General features: G+C 51.3%; 1 protein-coding gene across 9 annotated transcripts in view; it reads right to left on the reverse strand.

Moving 5' to 3' along the window:
* Nucleotides 1-537: 537 nt before the first annotated feature.
* Nucleotides 538-16378, reverse strand: part of PKNOX2 (PBX/knotted 1 homeobox 2) — a 253475-nt gene continuing 237634 nt past the window's right edge. For all 9 annotated transcript variants that reach the window (XM_044752523.2, XM_044752522.2, XM_070489995.1 and 6 more), the window contains 3 exons: nucleotides 4872-4948; nucleotides 3776-3954; nucleotides 538-2755 (listed from right to left, as the gene is read on the reverse strand). In XM_044752523.2, coding sequence (XP_044608458.1) covers nucleotides 2529-2755; nucleotides 3776-3954; nucleotides 4872-4948 — 483 coding nt within the window. In that variant the 3' untranslated portion in view covers nucleotides 538-2528. The remainder of the gene's footprint in view (nucleotides 2756-3775; nucleotides 3955-4871; nucleotides 4949-16378) is intronic.

A 16378-nucleotide genomic window follows, 5' to 3' on the forward strand; every position in this document is an offset into this window, starting at 1 on the left:
TGCCCCAGGGAATACAGTGCTGAACCCTGAGTTCAAAGGGCAGTCTCCCCTCTGGACACAGCTCCAGGATTAAATTGGGCAGTCAAGACTTCCTCTCCTTCCCCATTCCTGGGACTTTTCCCCTGAGGGCTGGGGGAGGGGCAGTGGCAGCACCAGCTCCAGAGATGAAAACTCTCAGAGCCTAGGATGGAGACGGGAAAGCAAAGGCCTTTGAGGGAGGTGGAGGATGGTGGAAGAGGGGACACTAAATTCAGACTTCTCCACGGCTATGGAGGAAAATTGTCAGGAGAGGGCAGTAGAGAGCTTCCTCCTGTTTCCTCTCCCTCCCTTTGTCTTAGAGCAAAACAGACACGCAGTTAGTGTACCAGACTTGGCTATCTTCCTCCCCACAGAGGGAAACTGAGGTCACCCAGAAAGCTCTCTGTCTTGGTCCCTTCCACAGGTAGTCAGTTCAACACAGGGTCAGCTGAGGCCTCCAAATTTTCTCTGGTCCAGGGTCCCACTTACCACAGAAAGAGAGAACGGCACATCAGAATTACGGTAGGTAATAAGATTTACTGAAAACTCGGCCACATTCAGTACTGGTTTGGTGGATACATCAGAAGGAGGTTGCATAACATTAGGCAGGTGGAGGGGGCTGGGAGGAGGACACGTGGGCACGTGTGTGCGGGTGTGCCTGTGCTGGGGTGGGACGCCTGTGCAAAGTGGTAAGTGGAAGGGTGTGTGTGTGTGTGTAACAAGAAAAATGAACCAGAAAAGGAAATGTATTTTATCCCACTGCACGTTGTAAAAGTCTCACGCCAAAAAAGCTCGACTTTCCTCTACCTATGGCATCAAAAGGGAGTAAAAAATGATTGGATCACCCAGATTATAAATAAGGTTATTTGTTTCTCAAAAATCCCTATTAAAACATTAAATATCAGCTCTTTTGGGGGAGAAATACATTCATTTCAGGGAGACCTCAGGAAAGCGACCATCCTTTTGCTCCACCCCAACCAGGTAGAGGAGGGGAAGCCCCAGAGGGCCCTGAGGGTCCCCTCAAGTTGAGCCAGGCAGCCACTCACATCCTGCCACTGAAGGAGATGGCCGATGCACAATTTACAAATGAAACTGCAGGTCCATTAAATTAAATCCAATGGAAAACACACGTGTGATCAGTCCTGTCATTCACAGCCATGGGGTGGGAGGGAAGGGAGGAGGGAGCGCCAATCATGAGGGCCTGGAGTTGGGCTGGGAGTGTGTGTTGGGGCAGACGGTGGACAGCTGCTGCTCGCGGGAGCCCCAGCTCCTCCTGTGCTGTGTATAATGGTGGTGTGTAGAACAGCGAGGCGCGTGGGATGGGGCACCACTTGGCTCCTGGGTGCCATTTCTCGGGGCCCTCCCCTACACTGTGCATATTGAAGGGAGGTGGGATGTAGCACCTTCTCCAGCCCCTGGCTTCCCACTGGGCTGGATGCTTCTTTCCAATGTTTCTTCTGCCTTCTCTGAAGGAAAGAATGAAGAAGAGAGGATGGAGGCCAAGGGAGCCAGCCTGGGAGCAGAGGGACAGCCGTGAGGGACTTGAGGGGTGGACGGGTTGCAAGCTAACCTGGTTCCACCCTCTCTGCTGGTCAATGGAGGGGGTAGAATATCTGAGGGGCTCCATCTGAGGGCTGGGACATTTGGGATAAGACACCACTGTCCTGTTGTTACAGGAGCTAAATTCTGTGACCACCGAAGGACGGCTGTGTCCCCAAAGTCACCTTGATATGGCTCCTAGCCCGGGTTCTGCCATCTCCTTGGCTCCTGGAGCCAACCCAGGTGAAGGGACTCCTCTTAACCTCTTACAATCTGAGCCCACCAGCTCACCGTTTGTTTCCAGGGGAGAGAGGAGGCGGCTCTGCTGGCTCCCATCCCAAGTCCACGGCTGCCTCCACCCCTAGTGGAGCCTTGGAGGACGAGCCGGAGCCTGAGGGAATCCAGGCCCCTCTCGGATCTGCAAGATGTGATGCCCAGGTGCCCCCACTCCTCCAGCCACTGGCTATGCTTTTGGGCTCCCTCTTGCCCTCGAATGTCTCTCAAAGGAGCTGAGAACCTTCTGAGGGTAAAACCCAAACCCCTTTGTCTCTCCCTTTGCTCCTAACTCTGTCCCTTGGCAAAGGCTCACTCTGCCAACAGCACTGATCCACCTCACAGTGCAGGGCTTGTAAACAACTCAAGTCCCTCAGTTGGAGGGCCGTGGATGCCATCTGTCCTCAGGGATTTGGTGAGTCCAGATCTCACTCCTGTCTTTCCGTACAGGCTGCTTGACTGGCTCTGCCAGACAGAGTCCTCGCAGTTCTAGGGAAGTGGGGCTGGGGTACTCATCGAAGCTTGGTGGTCGGGAGGGAGCAGGTGTCTCCTCTGCGTTTCTTCAAGCTACTGATCTTGGGAAGCTAAGGCCCAACTTCCTCGGTGCTGCCTGCCCACGTCCCCTTCCCCCCAACCCTGAAGCCCTCCTGACGACACTCCTCTCCTGCTCGGTGATCAGTGCCATCTGGGCTGCCCGTCTACTCCAGGGAGTCACTGTGTTCCAAGCCCAGGTCGCTGACATTCGTCGTCTGCAACTCGTCAGCCTCCTCCTCCAGCTCCTCTTCCTCCTCCTCTTCCATCTCATCCTCATCCTCTTCTTCTGTCCCATCCAATGAGTCATCGTGTGCAGCCATCATAGCCTGCTGCATAGCCATGGTGGCATTGTCTGAGGACAGGGACTGCAGGTTGTCCAAGTTGATGGAACCTACGTGAGAGATGAAGGCAAGGGTCAGGCCCAGGAAACTCAGTGGTGGACCGAGTCAATGGGGTGATGAGCTCCTAAGCTGGACAATTCCCTGGTATGAAGTCTCTGTCCACTCACTTGTCAGCCATTCCCGCCCCATCCCAAGGAGCAGCACTCTTCGTTACCATCTCTTGAGAATCCTATATATATACACGTGAAACACGTTTGACTTTCTAAGAATTCTGTAAGGTAGGTATTGTCATCCTTATTCTAAAGAGGAGGAAACTGAGTCTCAGAAAGTTAAGTCATTAGCTTACAGTGACACAGTCAGGCATGATAGAGTTGGGATTCTATCCCACGCTGGTCCAGCTCAAAATCTATTGACTCTCACTGTACCCCATATGACGATTGCCTCCCACACAGGAACCTGTACGCAGCCATATAAATGCACATATCCCTGAAGGTATGCATGCACACACGCACACCTCCACTCCACTTCCCACACAGAGCCATCTCCACATGCCAAGCTATAAAATGTCTGGCTCATTGAATTATTCATTGTGCACCAGGCGACCGGCAATTAGAAAAGTGTATATGGAGGGTTTGATGGAGACGCTGGGAAAACAAAGCTCTTCCCGGCCTCCGTTCACAAGCCAGCTGCCTGCCTCAGTATTTATAGATGGCCCTGGCTCTTGGGGAACTGTGCAGACACTGATTGGCACGAAGGAACTTCGGGTGGGTGTGGGAGTGAGGGGGGGCTCTGCTGAGCAGTCATTGACTCAGCTGACCACCAGCTCCCACTCGTCTTTGTGAGACCGCTTTTGGCTTGTTAACATATATGCAAAAAAAAACCTTCTTTCAGGCCTATGCACATCCTTTGATGGAGATCAGGGAGGCTAACTATTGTGACAGAGCCGCCACTGCCACTCAGATGAGTGAGTTCAGCCCTTGAATCTTTGGACCGCTTATCCTGAAGGAGCTCTGGGAGGTACCCCCACCAGCCAGCCCCCAGGCTGGAGCGCACTCAGCCCCAGTCCTTACCATCGGGGTTCGTCCCCGGGGCGCCACCTTGCTGCTGCAGCACCCCTGCGGCAATGGAGTTAGGCCAGAATCTTTGGGTGGGCCGGTGCTGCGACTTGATCTTCTTGGCTTTAGGGGCAGGGTCTGGGTTGCTGGCATCAAGCATGGGCTGCAGGATACGCCTCCGGGCATTGATGAACCTGCCCAGGGGTAAAGGTGGCGACCTGGTTAGTCAGCCCCCCCCCGGGTGGTGGTAGGGGTGTGTGTGCGCGCGTGCATGTGTGTGCACGTGTGTGTGCAGAGAGTGCTAAGCTGCTTCCAGCCTCCCGGCAGCTGATCCACTGTACCAAACAGACCGGGGTCTGATCTAGGGTGTAAAAGCCCAGCTGGGAGCACAGCCCTGGGCACTGAGAAGCTCATGAAGTCACCGGGGCTTGATAACCATGAAGAGCTTGGGACAAATGGGTGAGGAAGGTCAGAAATCTCTGCTTGAGACTGTCAGGACTGAATAGAGGAAGGAAGAGCCCCCTTAGTCAAAGGCACTAACCTCTGACTTCTCTCTAGAGCCAAGGGCTCAGATCAGGGGCCCCAACTCTTGGGTCCACTCCCATCCAGTCAGACTTTGCTTTCTGAGACTTCTATGAGAGCCCAGCCAGATACAGAGAAGGGGGAAGCAGAGACTCCTGTGGGGTCAGACAGCCGACTCTTCCTCCTCCTTCCCATTCCCAGCTTTGCAGAATGTTTCAGTTCATGCTCAGGTCACCTGGGTGGAGGCAGACCAGATGACCATGGCGGCCCCTCCCATCCTTGGAACCGGGTGTTCCTGTGGGTCTCTGCAGAGCAGGTGGTACTGGGTTTTCTACTCAGCAAGAAGCTTCTCATGGTGCTTCTGACACAATTTCCCAGCAGAGGGCGCTGAGAAGCTGCAGATGAAGCTATAGGCGCCAGCGTTGATTCCGGCTTTCTGCTTCTAGCCCAAATGGCAGGACTGGCATGGCAGCTGCGCTGAGACTGAGTCATGACTGGGCGTTCTAGCCTCTTTTCCCTGCTATGCATTCCCCGGCCAAGTGAGTGGCCCCTGGCTCTGACAGCATCTGAGCAGGTGACGCTAACTCACCAGTTATTTACTTGCAGGAGGGTGAGGTTTGTCTGGGCTGCAATCTGCCTCTTCTCATCCTCCGTGGGGTAGGGGTGCTGAAATGAGAGGTGAAGGGGTAATGAGGAGTGGGCACATGGTGGCCTGGTCCCCCTAGAGACCATGCCCACGTCACAGGCACTGTCCTGGGCCAGGCAGTCCCAAGACTTTGGAAGCCCATAATGGGGTAAGTGTATTGTTTGTTCCCCAAAAAGCATGAACCTAGGGCTTGGAGGGAGGCTGCCCCGTGCCTACGGCCCCACAGTCAGGGCCCCTGGTCCTCAGCCCAGCCGCCTAGGATGGGGGCCAAGGTGGTTTCCCAAGTCAGTGAAGTTCAATATTGTAGCTTCCAAGGTACTTTCCATCCTTCTCACTTGGCCCTCACAGCCATCCACCCCCCCCCCCACCCCCACCAGCAGCAGGGCAGGCATTGCTAGTGCTAGGATTCACAGTGGCACCAAAGCCCAAAGGACTATCAGAAGGTGGTAAATGGGGTGGATGAGTCAATTCAATTTAAGTTAACTGGTATTTACTGAATAACTACTATGTGCCCAGATTTACGCTAGGCATCTTAGGAGGCAGAAGAATATAATTATAACTACTCCTTGTACAATACTTTATAACCTGTAAAATGTTTTCATGCATTGAATTTCATTTAATAAAGCATATCACTAAAACTTGTAAGATAGGCAGGTTAGGCATTGTAATTCCCACTTTACAGATGAACAAATTGAATAACTTCTCCAAAGTCCCTCAGATGGTGGCACCAGCTCAGAACTCAGTTCTTCTGATTTGGGTCCCGTTTTCCTCCCACTCCTTCGTGATGCCACTGAGTCCGTGTCTTTGCGGGGTGAGGGAGGAAGTGGTGAGCTATCTGCCAGAGTCCCAGTGCACTTCAGTCCATGCACCAATTACATTTGTCTCCCTCTCTTAGACTGTGCTTCATGAGGGCAGAGACCATGTCTTATTAATTTGTCTCATTAATGTATCCCCAGTGCCTTCCACATGCAAATGATGCACAAATGACTGCTGAGTGAAAGAAAGCAGAAATGAAGCAATAGGTGCTGTGGTTTGGGTAATGAGCCCTAGAGAAGCTTAGAAGAAGGAGAAATGGGTTTTGGCCAGAATGCAGGGAAGGCTGAACAGGTCACACTGAATGAGAAAGTTTGGGGTGGCAGTGGGAAGGGGGTCCTTCCGGATCCCACTGGGTGGTGAGTCACATGAGAACTGGGTCTGGGAGTCTTCGTGTCTTTCCCAGGCTCTGCACAAGACCTGGCACCCAGCACGCATGCAATAAAGGTGCGATGGGAGTCTGAATGGTCAGGCCTGACTCTGGAAGCTAGGGGAGATCTGGGGGCTCTTAGGGTAGAGAGCAAAGCATCCAGCATCCTCAGGCCAGTATCCTTCCTCATGACTGAGGTGGTATTCCAAAGCGCTGCTTGGGCTTTCTGAAGGCCCAAGGACAAGGACTCAAATTCTGGCTCTCTCATGATGAGCCATGAGATCTCAGGCATGTCACTTAACACTACATTGTAAAGTCATCTAATGATTAAATGAAATTAGACTTGTAAAGTGCTCCATAAGAGGTGGCTCATCAAATTATTATGGGATGACATCGGCAAGGTGCTTGAAGCTCTCTAAGGAAGGAGTCTGAGATCAACAGCCTTGGTACTTCTCTCATTATCAGTGAGAAAGGAAAGCAACCTCTTCAATTGGCCTCAGTGTCCCCTGACTGAAGCAATCAGGATCATGTGTTGTTTTAATTCACACCTCTGACCCTGACCACTGTGCCCGGGCAGCCGGGACTTGTGATTCATACAATATTAAGCTTCTAACAAGAAGGAAAGCACCTCAGTGTCACAGGAGCCAGTTTCATCCTAATTGGGAAGGAGCAGAGGGAGGCTGGGAGGAGAGACTGCAGGCCCCAAGGGGCAGAGGAGCAGAGGCTCTGTGTGTTCTGACACCTTCTGGGAAGGGGTGGTGCCCAAGCCCTGCCCCCCGACTCCATGGAGTTCCAATCTCCCTCGCCATGAGAAGTTGCAAGCAGCCTCCTTTCCACAGGCAGTCTGAGAACACAGTAAAAATATTGCAACTTTTTGGCCTTCCCTGGCCCCAACAGGCTCTTTTATGTCTTCACACCTTTGCACAGGCTGTTCCCTCCACTGAAATGCTCTTTCTCCCACTTTTACACTGCATGCATTTCTGAGCTTCTGTGACCTGTCACAGGTCAAATCCTCTGCGATGACTTTCCCAGATCCCGGGGGCAAAGTCAGTCCCCACTGCATCTGAAGAATTGCATTTAGCCCATTCTATGGTAATGTATGTTTCCCCACTGTACTGCAAGCTGCTCTCAGGCAGGGACTCAGTCTTATCAGACATTGTATCTCTAGTGTCCAGACCAGTAAGAGGCAGAGAGATGTTCAATGTTCGTATACGGAACAGATGAGTGAACCAACACAAGTAGATGGCGGACTTGTTTCCTGAGCAGAGCAGGGCTGGCCTTGACATGCGTGCTGGCTCCTCAACCCACAAATGCTGGGGATCTACTGCACCCTGGATGCCCACAAGATACCTGAAAGATACCTGGTCATAAGAGCTCACAGCTTAGAGGGAAAGCCTGCAGACAAAGGGACAAACCCTCTATGAAAGAGCGGTGTGGAGGGTCCACTGGGTGGTAATAGAAGGGTGGGCTGCACTGGTAGAGAAGACATCCCCAAGGAGGTGGGACTTCAGGGGGACTTTGAAGAGTGGCCAAGCCATTAGTAAAAGAGGGGATGGGCATTCCAGGCAGCAGCCTTGCACAGGAACAGGACTTGTATTTCTGTCAGTCCGATGTAAATCTCTTCCACTATTAAAGACCTCGAGAGAAGGAAATCCTTCAGCCTCTCACAGAAGGATGATGTTTGCTGTCTCTAAGGAGGCTTCTCGTGTGGCCTCCCTTCCGAATGATGTCATAAATCCATAGATTAACATGTTCCCATTTAATGCAGAGGGATAAGAGGCCATATCACCCAGAGTGGCAGGTTGTTTTCTTATGGATAGGATATAAACCTTTTATCCTCCCTCGTGCAACTCCCGCCACCCACCCCGCCTGGGATCAGTGTCTCAGGAGGCATGGGGTGGAGGCCATGGGGTGAGTAGCAGCATTTGGCCCAGCTTTGGGGACAGAAGTGTCGGCCAGAACATTCCTGGCACCACATCTGGGTGCTCATGGGAGCAGTCCAGCTGGTACATGCCTTGGACTAGATGATTCCTGAGGACAGAGTCAAAATAATCCTGGCCCCTGGACAGACCGCGATTCGGTCAGCGCTACTTTTAGCACAACTGGAAAGGCTCAGGGCCAAGGGCGAGAAGAGGAGTCAGATGAGATAGTGGTAAGCCACCGAGCCGTGGCAGCTGCTCTCACATTTGGAGGAACTTCTCTGGAGTTGGGAGGGAAGGGCACAGGCGGCAGCTCTCTGGAAGTCGACAATTCTCCCTTGAAAAAGAGAGAGAGAATGGACCAGAAAATGACAGACCCTCCTCAGGGCGGCAGGGAGCCTCCCACGAGGAGGCAGCGCCCGCCTGGTGGTGAAGAGCACCGCCGTGGGAGAGGTCGAGTCCTGCACTCCCCACATACAAGCTGGGCGACCTCGGCAATATGTTGTTTCATGTCTTCCATCCTTAGCTTCCTCAGTTTAAAATGGAAATAACAAAATAGTGCCTACTTCTCAGACTTCGGGGGTGATTTAATGAGGTAATGCAGCTAAGGCCCGTGTGCCCATTGGCTCGCCCCGCACAGCGCAGTGAAGCCTCCCAGACATCAGATCGTTGAATATTCAGAGTCTCCAGGGAAGGGGATCGCAGTATTTGTATTGAGCAGGCATTTCATGGCACCACAGTTGCCATCAGGAGGTCCCTCTGAAATCTAACCTGAACCTTTCCCACTTCTGACACCTCCCTTTATAGCCCCATAACTTGAGTCTCATCTGCGCTAAATTGAAGCTGAAAGCATCTTTCAGTTTGGATATTGGGCTCCCCCCGGGGTTCTGGGTCTGAAAGAAGCTTGGCCGGATCTGGTTCATAGGCTCCTGGGCACTTCTTTCCTTCAAAGTCCACCCTGAGATTGTCCTTCCACCTCCTAGCCCACGCAGACAAGCGTGAGGCCGGCCAGGTCACCGAGGGACACAACACACGGAGGCAGCAGTGGGTGGAGCAGGGCTAGGAGCCAGCTCCCTCCCCACCTTCCTGCATGGCCAGCCCTGCACTGGAGCCAACCACACCTTTCTTCCCTTCTCACCTCTCACTCACTCACTCATTCCCTTTTCACTCCTGACCAACTGTGGGCGCGTGGCCTGCTGCGGCCACAACTCTGTTAGCATGGCATTGCTCTGGAGGGTCAGAGGCCAAACAGAGGGAGGCAGCCAGGGTGGGGAGGGGCCCCGAAATAACCACATTTCATCACATCTAAGATGCCATTGATGGCAGGGTGCACCCTGGTTTCAGAGATGCTAAAATGGAGAAAACAAGCCTTTCAGAATGGAGAGAAGCACAGTGAGTCACCCGAGGAAGTTCTCTTTCCTCCTGTAACTGCCTGTGCTCAGACCTTCTGTTATGTTGTCGTCTCTCTCTCTTTCACTCCCTGCTTCACTTACAATTGTGCACACACAGAAAGGTACAAAGAACTAAAATGTATCGCTGCACGTATTACTGCAAACACCCATGTGACCACCACCCAGGTCAAAAAGTAGGATACTCCCAGCACCCGAGAAGTCCCTCTTCTGCCCCCTCCCAATTTTTACTCCCAAAGATATCCTCCCTGAAGATAATCTGATTTTTATGGTAATTACTTTCTTGCTTTGCATTATAGTTTTACAACCTATGCTATGTCCTTAACCCTTATGGCTTAGTTTTGCCTGGTTTTTGAACCGTATATAGGTGGAATCATATAGCATGTAGTATTTCAGTCCACAGTATGGTTGTGAGATTCATCTATGGTTGTTCTGTGTAACTAGCTATTCATTTTCATTGCTGTATAGTTTTCCATTGTAAAAACCTACTGCCTTTCCCCTCTTCACCCTCCTGCAACCCCAAAACTATCCTGCGTGCCTCTGGTTTCCATTTTAACCCTCCCTTTACACTGCAGCAAGGCTGGTCCTTCCCCCAGCCCTGAAGCCCATTTGCACTCCCCTCCTATGAGCTCTACCCAGGATTCTGCACGCTACAAAGATGATCTGTTTAGTTATCTGTCACCCCAACGAGACAGGCTGCGTGCTTTAGAGAAAAGGGATCATGCCTTTCTCCCCATCTCGCCTCATCAGTACTGAGGAGAATGGCAGGCACACGGTTAGTGTTCAGTATGCATTTGCTGAATGAACGATCACGGGAACCTGAGGGCTGACTGGTCCTTGTCACCACTCCCTTTGTGTGTGCTTGTGGGTGTGAGGACGGGGGGAAGGTGGGGAGCATCAGTGATTTGGACTCCCTAGGAATTCTTCCCAGAATCAGGTTGCCCAACTTATTAATAGGGCTGTCCCTGCAATTGATTGTTTCAAATCTATTTGTTGTGGGAAGGGGGAGGGGAAGCGGGTACTTAGCATCCCTGGAGGCCCAAGGGTCGGCTCTCTAGAGGAGCCTTGCAGGCAGCATTACAAGGAGTAGGTAAGAACATGGGCTCTGGAGCCAGGCTGCCGGCTTTGAATCCTGGCCTCTCACCAGCTCGAGACCTGGGGCTTGTTACTCAGTTTCCTCTTCTTTAAAACAGGCAAAATAACTCCGCCCACCTCACGGCTGTAACAAGGGTCAAATGAGTTCACATTTGAAAGATGCTTAGAACAGTGGCTGGCGCACTCCATGAGTGTTTGTTAAATAAATAAATAACAGAGAAAATAAATCTGCTGCTCGGTGCACGTGGCTCCATCTCTGTAAAAGCCACAGGTTGTTTTCCCGACAGATGGCAAGAGCAGCCCCTTCTGCGCATGGATAAATGTGCTGCTTTTTGCAAATGGGTTTTATTCCCTGGATGCTGGGACTGTTCCAGCCCCTGTGCACGTAGAATGGGGGCGTTTTCTCCTAACCTGGGTCTCAGGCTTCTTAGGGGATGCTGTGAGGTTGTAAATTTTCTCTGGCCATTTTTCAGGTAGCATCCTGGAGAGCTGCAGGCTCCTGTGGAGGGTCCTGGGGCTCAGCGTGAGCCAGGGGTCTCCCACACCCTCTCTCTTCTCAGCTCAGCTCCATCCAACCCTGCGGCTGATGAGCCTGTTGTCCACAAGGCCCAGCCTTCGATGGAGACCACCAATCTTGCCTCCTTCCCTGGGGACTCATTGCTGCTGAAAAGATTTGTTTCAGTGTGGCACACACCCTGGGCTGCGGCTGCCCCAGGGCACACCTCCGACACTCTCCAGCCTTCCTAGGGAGTCAGGGGCAGCTTCCAGGGGTCTGTTCTCTCTACAGTGAAGGGTGGGTGGGAGACAGACACTCTCAGGTCACAGGCAAGAATCCGAGACCCAGTGCTTCTCTGGCACAGAGAGATGAGTGCAGCCAAGAACCCAGTCGGCCTGACTTCCGGCCTCCTAGTGTGCTGTCCACAAAAGCTCTGAGGTTCAGATGCCTGAGCTGCATGGGGAGGAAGATAGTCATGGCCATGACAAAGGGCCACACAGTTCCCCAGGCTCCAAGGGTGAGAGTAAGGGGAGAAGAGGAGTTCATGCTCACGACAACTACGAGGAGGGGTCAGTCCTTGTGGGCAGCAAGAGTCACAGGCCAGATGGGCACTGAGCATGAGTGGGAAGATAATTCTCATTCAAATGACGACTCCTTCTTCTCTTCCTACCCGATCCTAAATCCTAGCCATCCTTCCAGGCCAGGCCTAAATCCCAGCTCCCCCACTAAACCCATTAGCCAACATCTCGGTATTGCACAGAGCCGGCGAGGTCCCTGAGGCCAGCCTCTCCCACAGGGCCGAGTCCCTTACACCAGCACCTTCAGCGATGCACTCCACATAAGCTACAGGTGTGTAGAGATAGTGCCATACTCGGCCCCAAGGGTGGCTTGGCTGGGTCTGGGGCAGTGAGAGTCTCCTGGCTGGTCTCCAGCTGCAGGTAGCCTTATTGTTTGCTATTATTTTCTGTGTGTGTCACCCTCAAAAAGGCGGGAAAGCTTGGCTCCAAGGGGTCAACGGGACTTAGTGTGGCAGCCCTCTGCTCTGATAGTTGGGAAGGTCTTTCTGTCGAACTCAAGCTGCCCTTCCTACTCATCTAGCCAGAGAGCAGAGATTGTCCTCTGAAGTCACACACACGTCTACAGCACTGCTCACCTCAGAGTAGGAGTTGCCTCTACGTAACTGATGCCTACAGTTTTTGGCTAACTTTGAATACTCACAGTCTTCACAGAGTGCTCTGCAAAAGTACTTGACGTGTATTTTTTTTTTTTTTTTTTTTGGTGAAGGAGATTGGCCCCGTGCTAACACCTGTGCCAATCGTTCTCTATTTTCTATGTGGGATGCCACCACAGCACAGCTTGATGAGCAGTGTGCAGGTCTGTGCCTGGGTCCAAACTCACAGACCCCAGGCCGACAAAGCAGAGCACGTGAACTTAACCACTATACCACCAGGCTGGCCCCTTGACATGTATTCTTATTGAATTCTCAAGACATCTATGAAATAGGCATGATTATTTGTATTTTACACACAAGAAAACTGAGCCCAGAGGGGTTAAAAAACTGGCCCAGGTTATCTAAGTCGTAAGTGGCAGAGCTGGAACTCACACCCCCTATATCTTCAACCACGTCCTCTCCACCTCTGCGCTAGACCCTCTGTCAGGCGCTGTGCTCTTTAACATATTACAGATCATCTTCACCATAGGTAGGTAGTGTTACACCCACTTTATGAAGGGGAAATTAACACCAGAGAGGTTAACTGACCCATCAAGTTCACATAATGAGTAAAGACCGGAGCTGGGCTCAACGGTAGGTCTGTCTGCCTGCAAAGCCCTTGTTCCCTACACTCAGCACGCTGCCCTGGAGGCACAAACCTTCCTACAGACCAAACGTCCCGCTCCCTTAGCCATGCATCACAGGACTTGTTTCCTGTTAGAGTCATTTGAACAGACATTTCCCCATCCTGGCTGCCCTTCTCTGGACACAACTTATCCAAGGATCTTTGGAAATCTGATGCCCAGTCCTAGACACACGATTCTGGATGTGTCTGACCAGCACAGATGGTCAAACTCCTCTCATCGATATCGAAGCCTCCATTCTCGAACCCCTGAGCAGGTGTGTTTGTATAAAGCACTTGATTACATCATGGGTTGACTGCTCGCGGTTTATGTGTATAATTTATTCCCCCAATTAAATTATCAGCCCATGAGTGTTGAAATCATGTGTCATCCCTGAAACTTAGGTGTTAGTGGGGAGATATGCTATTTGGAACCTGGATCACATTTTCCCATAGAAACAAGTCATTTTAAAAACAATTTTCCAGACTATCCCCAAGGGCTAACTTAGTTAAAGACCTGTGTTCTAGTGGAGAGGAGCCCACTGGATTAGGAAAGACATACAAGGCACCCTCTTCTGCTTTGAGCGGACAGAGCCAAGCCCAGGTAACTCTGCGGTTGTGAGCAGACTTCGTCAGCTTCTCCTTTCTGTGTGCCCTGCTGCCGCTTCCCAGCCCCTCTTCTCATACCTTGTGCTATCCCGCTGTCAGCATTCTGACTCAGAGGACTCTGGCCTCTAGGACTTCAGGGTCAAATACCCTGAAACTATGTTCACAATGATATAGAGAAAGCTTTTATCAGATTCTCAAAAGGTCAGGGGCCTAGAAGAAGTTAAGAATAACTGCTAGAAACCTTTCTCCTGGCACCCCATTCTGGCTTGCCTCCTCAAAATGCTGTTAAAAAATATTCTAATCTTCATCTTCTACCACCAACAAGCCCTGGTGCTCTTCCCATGAAGGTGATCTTAGCTGAGTGGGAGTAGAAAAGCAAGCTTTTGAACTAATTCATACTAAGCTGTGAATGAATGATGGCCTCATGGCCTCTCCATAAGCACCTGCTTTTGACACGGATTGGATAATTTTAAGTGGGTCTCTGATGAGTGGAATTTCAGAGAGTGTGACGAAGTTAAAGGAAAAAGTAGCAGACAAGATATTCTGGAACAAGAATGGTTCAGTCTCCCTAAACTATTTTCATGCTTTTCAGGATTTCTTACTTTCCTCCAGATTCCCTAGAAGTGTCAAGATGTCTGTCTGCATTTTCCAATGCAGGGCAGATTACGGGGACTCCCAGAGTGAGCCTGGAGGCATTTGTAGCAGTAGCTGTGTCTGTATGAGGAAAAAGTACTTTCACACCCATCGCCTCATTCTATCTCCGCAGCAATGCTATGAGCTGGATAGTGTGATTCTCATTTTACAGCAGAGGAAACTGAGACCTAATGAGGTCAAGCAACTTGCCCTAGGTCCCCTGCCAGGCAGAAGGGGTGGTGAAACTCAAATTCAGATCCTGGCTCCAAGACCATGTCCTTCCGTAGACCGCACTCTTCCTGTTTGCCAGAGACATCACCGTTTCTCAGTCGGCTGCACAGATGGTCCTGTGAGCAGCGCTCGGACAGGGATAGAGGTATCATTCCTTGGGGCTTAATATAATGCCAGGCACAGGGAAGGTGGCAAGGCACGCAAAGAATGTCTGTTGAGTGATTGAAGGCAACAACAAGGTGCAGAGGCAACTGGCTGGCTTCCCCCCCACTTGCCCTCCTTGGCTGGGAGCCTGTGTGCAGGGCACACGCTGTACCCGGGTCTGCAGCAGGCCTGTTTCCCCCAGCGGGGACGAGCTCAGAGTGAGAGGCTCTAGCGCTGTGGGTGAGAATAGCTGGGAATCTGACAAAGAGTCTCTGAGAGAAGGACAGGCTCAGAATCATGTGGAGTACAGGAGTGTACATAGCAGCCTTACTCAGAAGCCAGAGTGGAAACAACCCAAACGTCCATCAACTGATGGATGGATAAACAAAACGTGGTATATCCACACAATGGAATATTGTTCAGCCATAAAACGGAAGGAAGCACTGATTCATATTACAATATGGATGGACCCTGAGGACATTATGTTACATGAAAGAAGCCCGTCACAAAAGATCACATATTATATGATCCCATTCATATGAAATACCCCAAACAGGCAAATTCATAGAGACAGAAAGTAGATTACTGGTTTCTAGCGGCTGGTGAGTGATAGCTAATGGGTGCAGAATTTCTTTTGGGGAGGATGAAAACATTCTGAAATTAAATAGTAGTGATGATTGTCCAACTTAGTAAATATACTAAAAACCTCTGAATGGTACAGTTTAAAAGGGTGAATTTTATGGTGTGTGAATATTTCAATTTTTAAAAAACATTCAGAGAAGCCCCTGCTGCTTTTTGTGCACTCAGCTTTCGTGGCTACAGCAGAGTTCATACGAGGGCCCTGGAGCCAGGCCCTCAGCCCCGCGTGGCCGGGCAGAACAGCAGCCATCTTGAACACAGGTTGGGGTGGGATGGCAGCGAACGGAGTCCAGCTGTGAGCCTGGCTGGAGGCTTGTGAGTGTGGTGGATGGAGAAGGGAGAGGAAAGGAAGAGACAGTAAGGCAGCCTCACTGTATCTCAAAGCTAGGACAGGGAACACAAAAACCCTGCCCCTCTTGCAGGATGGGGCTCCATGCCTCAGCTGAGAGCCAGGGTTCCTCTTGGCTTCACCTAGACTTTGCATGGGAGCTGAGAGATGCTGTGGTTGTTTGGGTCAACGCATAGGCCATACAGCCTAGTGAGTAAGAAATTAGAGCATTGAGTCACATAGACCTGGGTTCAAGGCCTGCAGGACCTTGGGAAATGTGTTACCTTCTTTGAGTCTGCTTTCATTGTTGGTAAAATGAGGACAATGGTAGTCTCTACGTCCTATGCTGGCTGGCTGGAGTCAATGAGATGATGCACGAAGGTGCTTAGCAAGAATCTGGCACACTGCAGCGGTTAATGAAGGAGTGGCTCCTGTGATGCGTGACGGGTCCTGCTGAGGCTTGGTTTCCTCTCTGGGATCCCTCCACACTCAGAATATTCTGTAAAGATGCTCCTGTGCTTGGGTGGCAGCAGCACAGAGAACAGTCACATTTTGGATGGAAATGAGCCGAATCATGCGGCAGGGCAGGGAGCAGAAGGGATGGGGGCAGAAGCTGGGGAGGAAGAACAGCACCTCTGTCTCCATCCTCCATAGAGAGGACCCTCTGCCAGGGTTTCTCATCCGAGCTGGGTTTGCTATGGAATGATGGCTTCTAGAAGAAGCTGAACCTCCTTCAGCCAAAATTCAAGAGCGAGAAAAGATCACTGGGTTCTTCAGGGACCCAGAAGCAAGCAGCTAATGGATGAAACCATCCCAGTCTCGCTGCAGCCTAGCAGCAAAAAGGCTCTGGGGCTTCACCTGCATCTCTGGAGCGTTCTATCATCTGAACACATTTCTGTAGCTGCTAATGCCACAGAACAGCGGAAATGACA

This window comes from Equus asinus, chromosome 20 (assembly GCF_041296235.1).
Source record: "Equus asinus isolate D_3611 breed Donkey chromosome 20, EquAss-T2T_v2, whole genome shotgun sequence".
In the NCBI taxonomy this organism is placed as follows: Eukaryota; Metazoa; Chordata; class Mammalia; order Perissodactyla; family Equidae; genus Equus; species Equus asinus.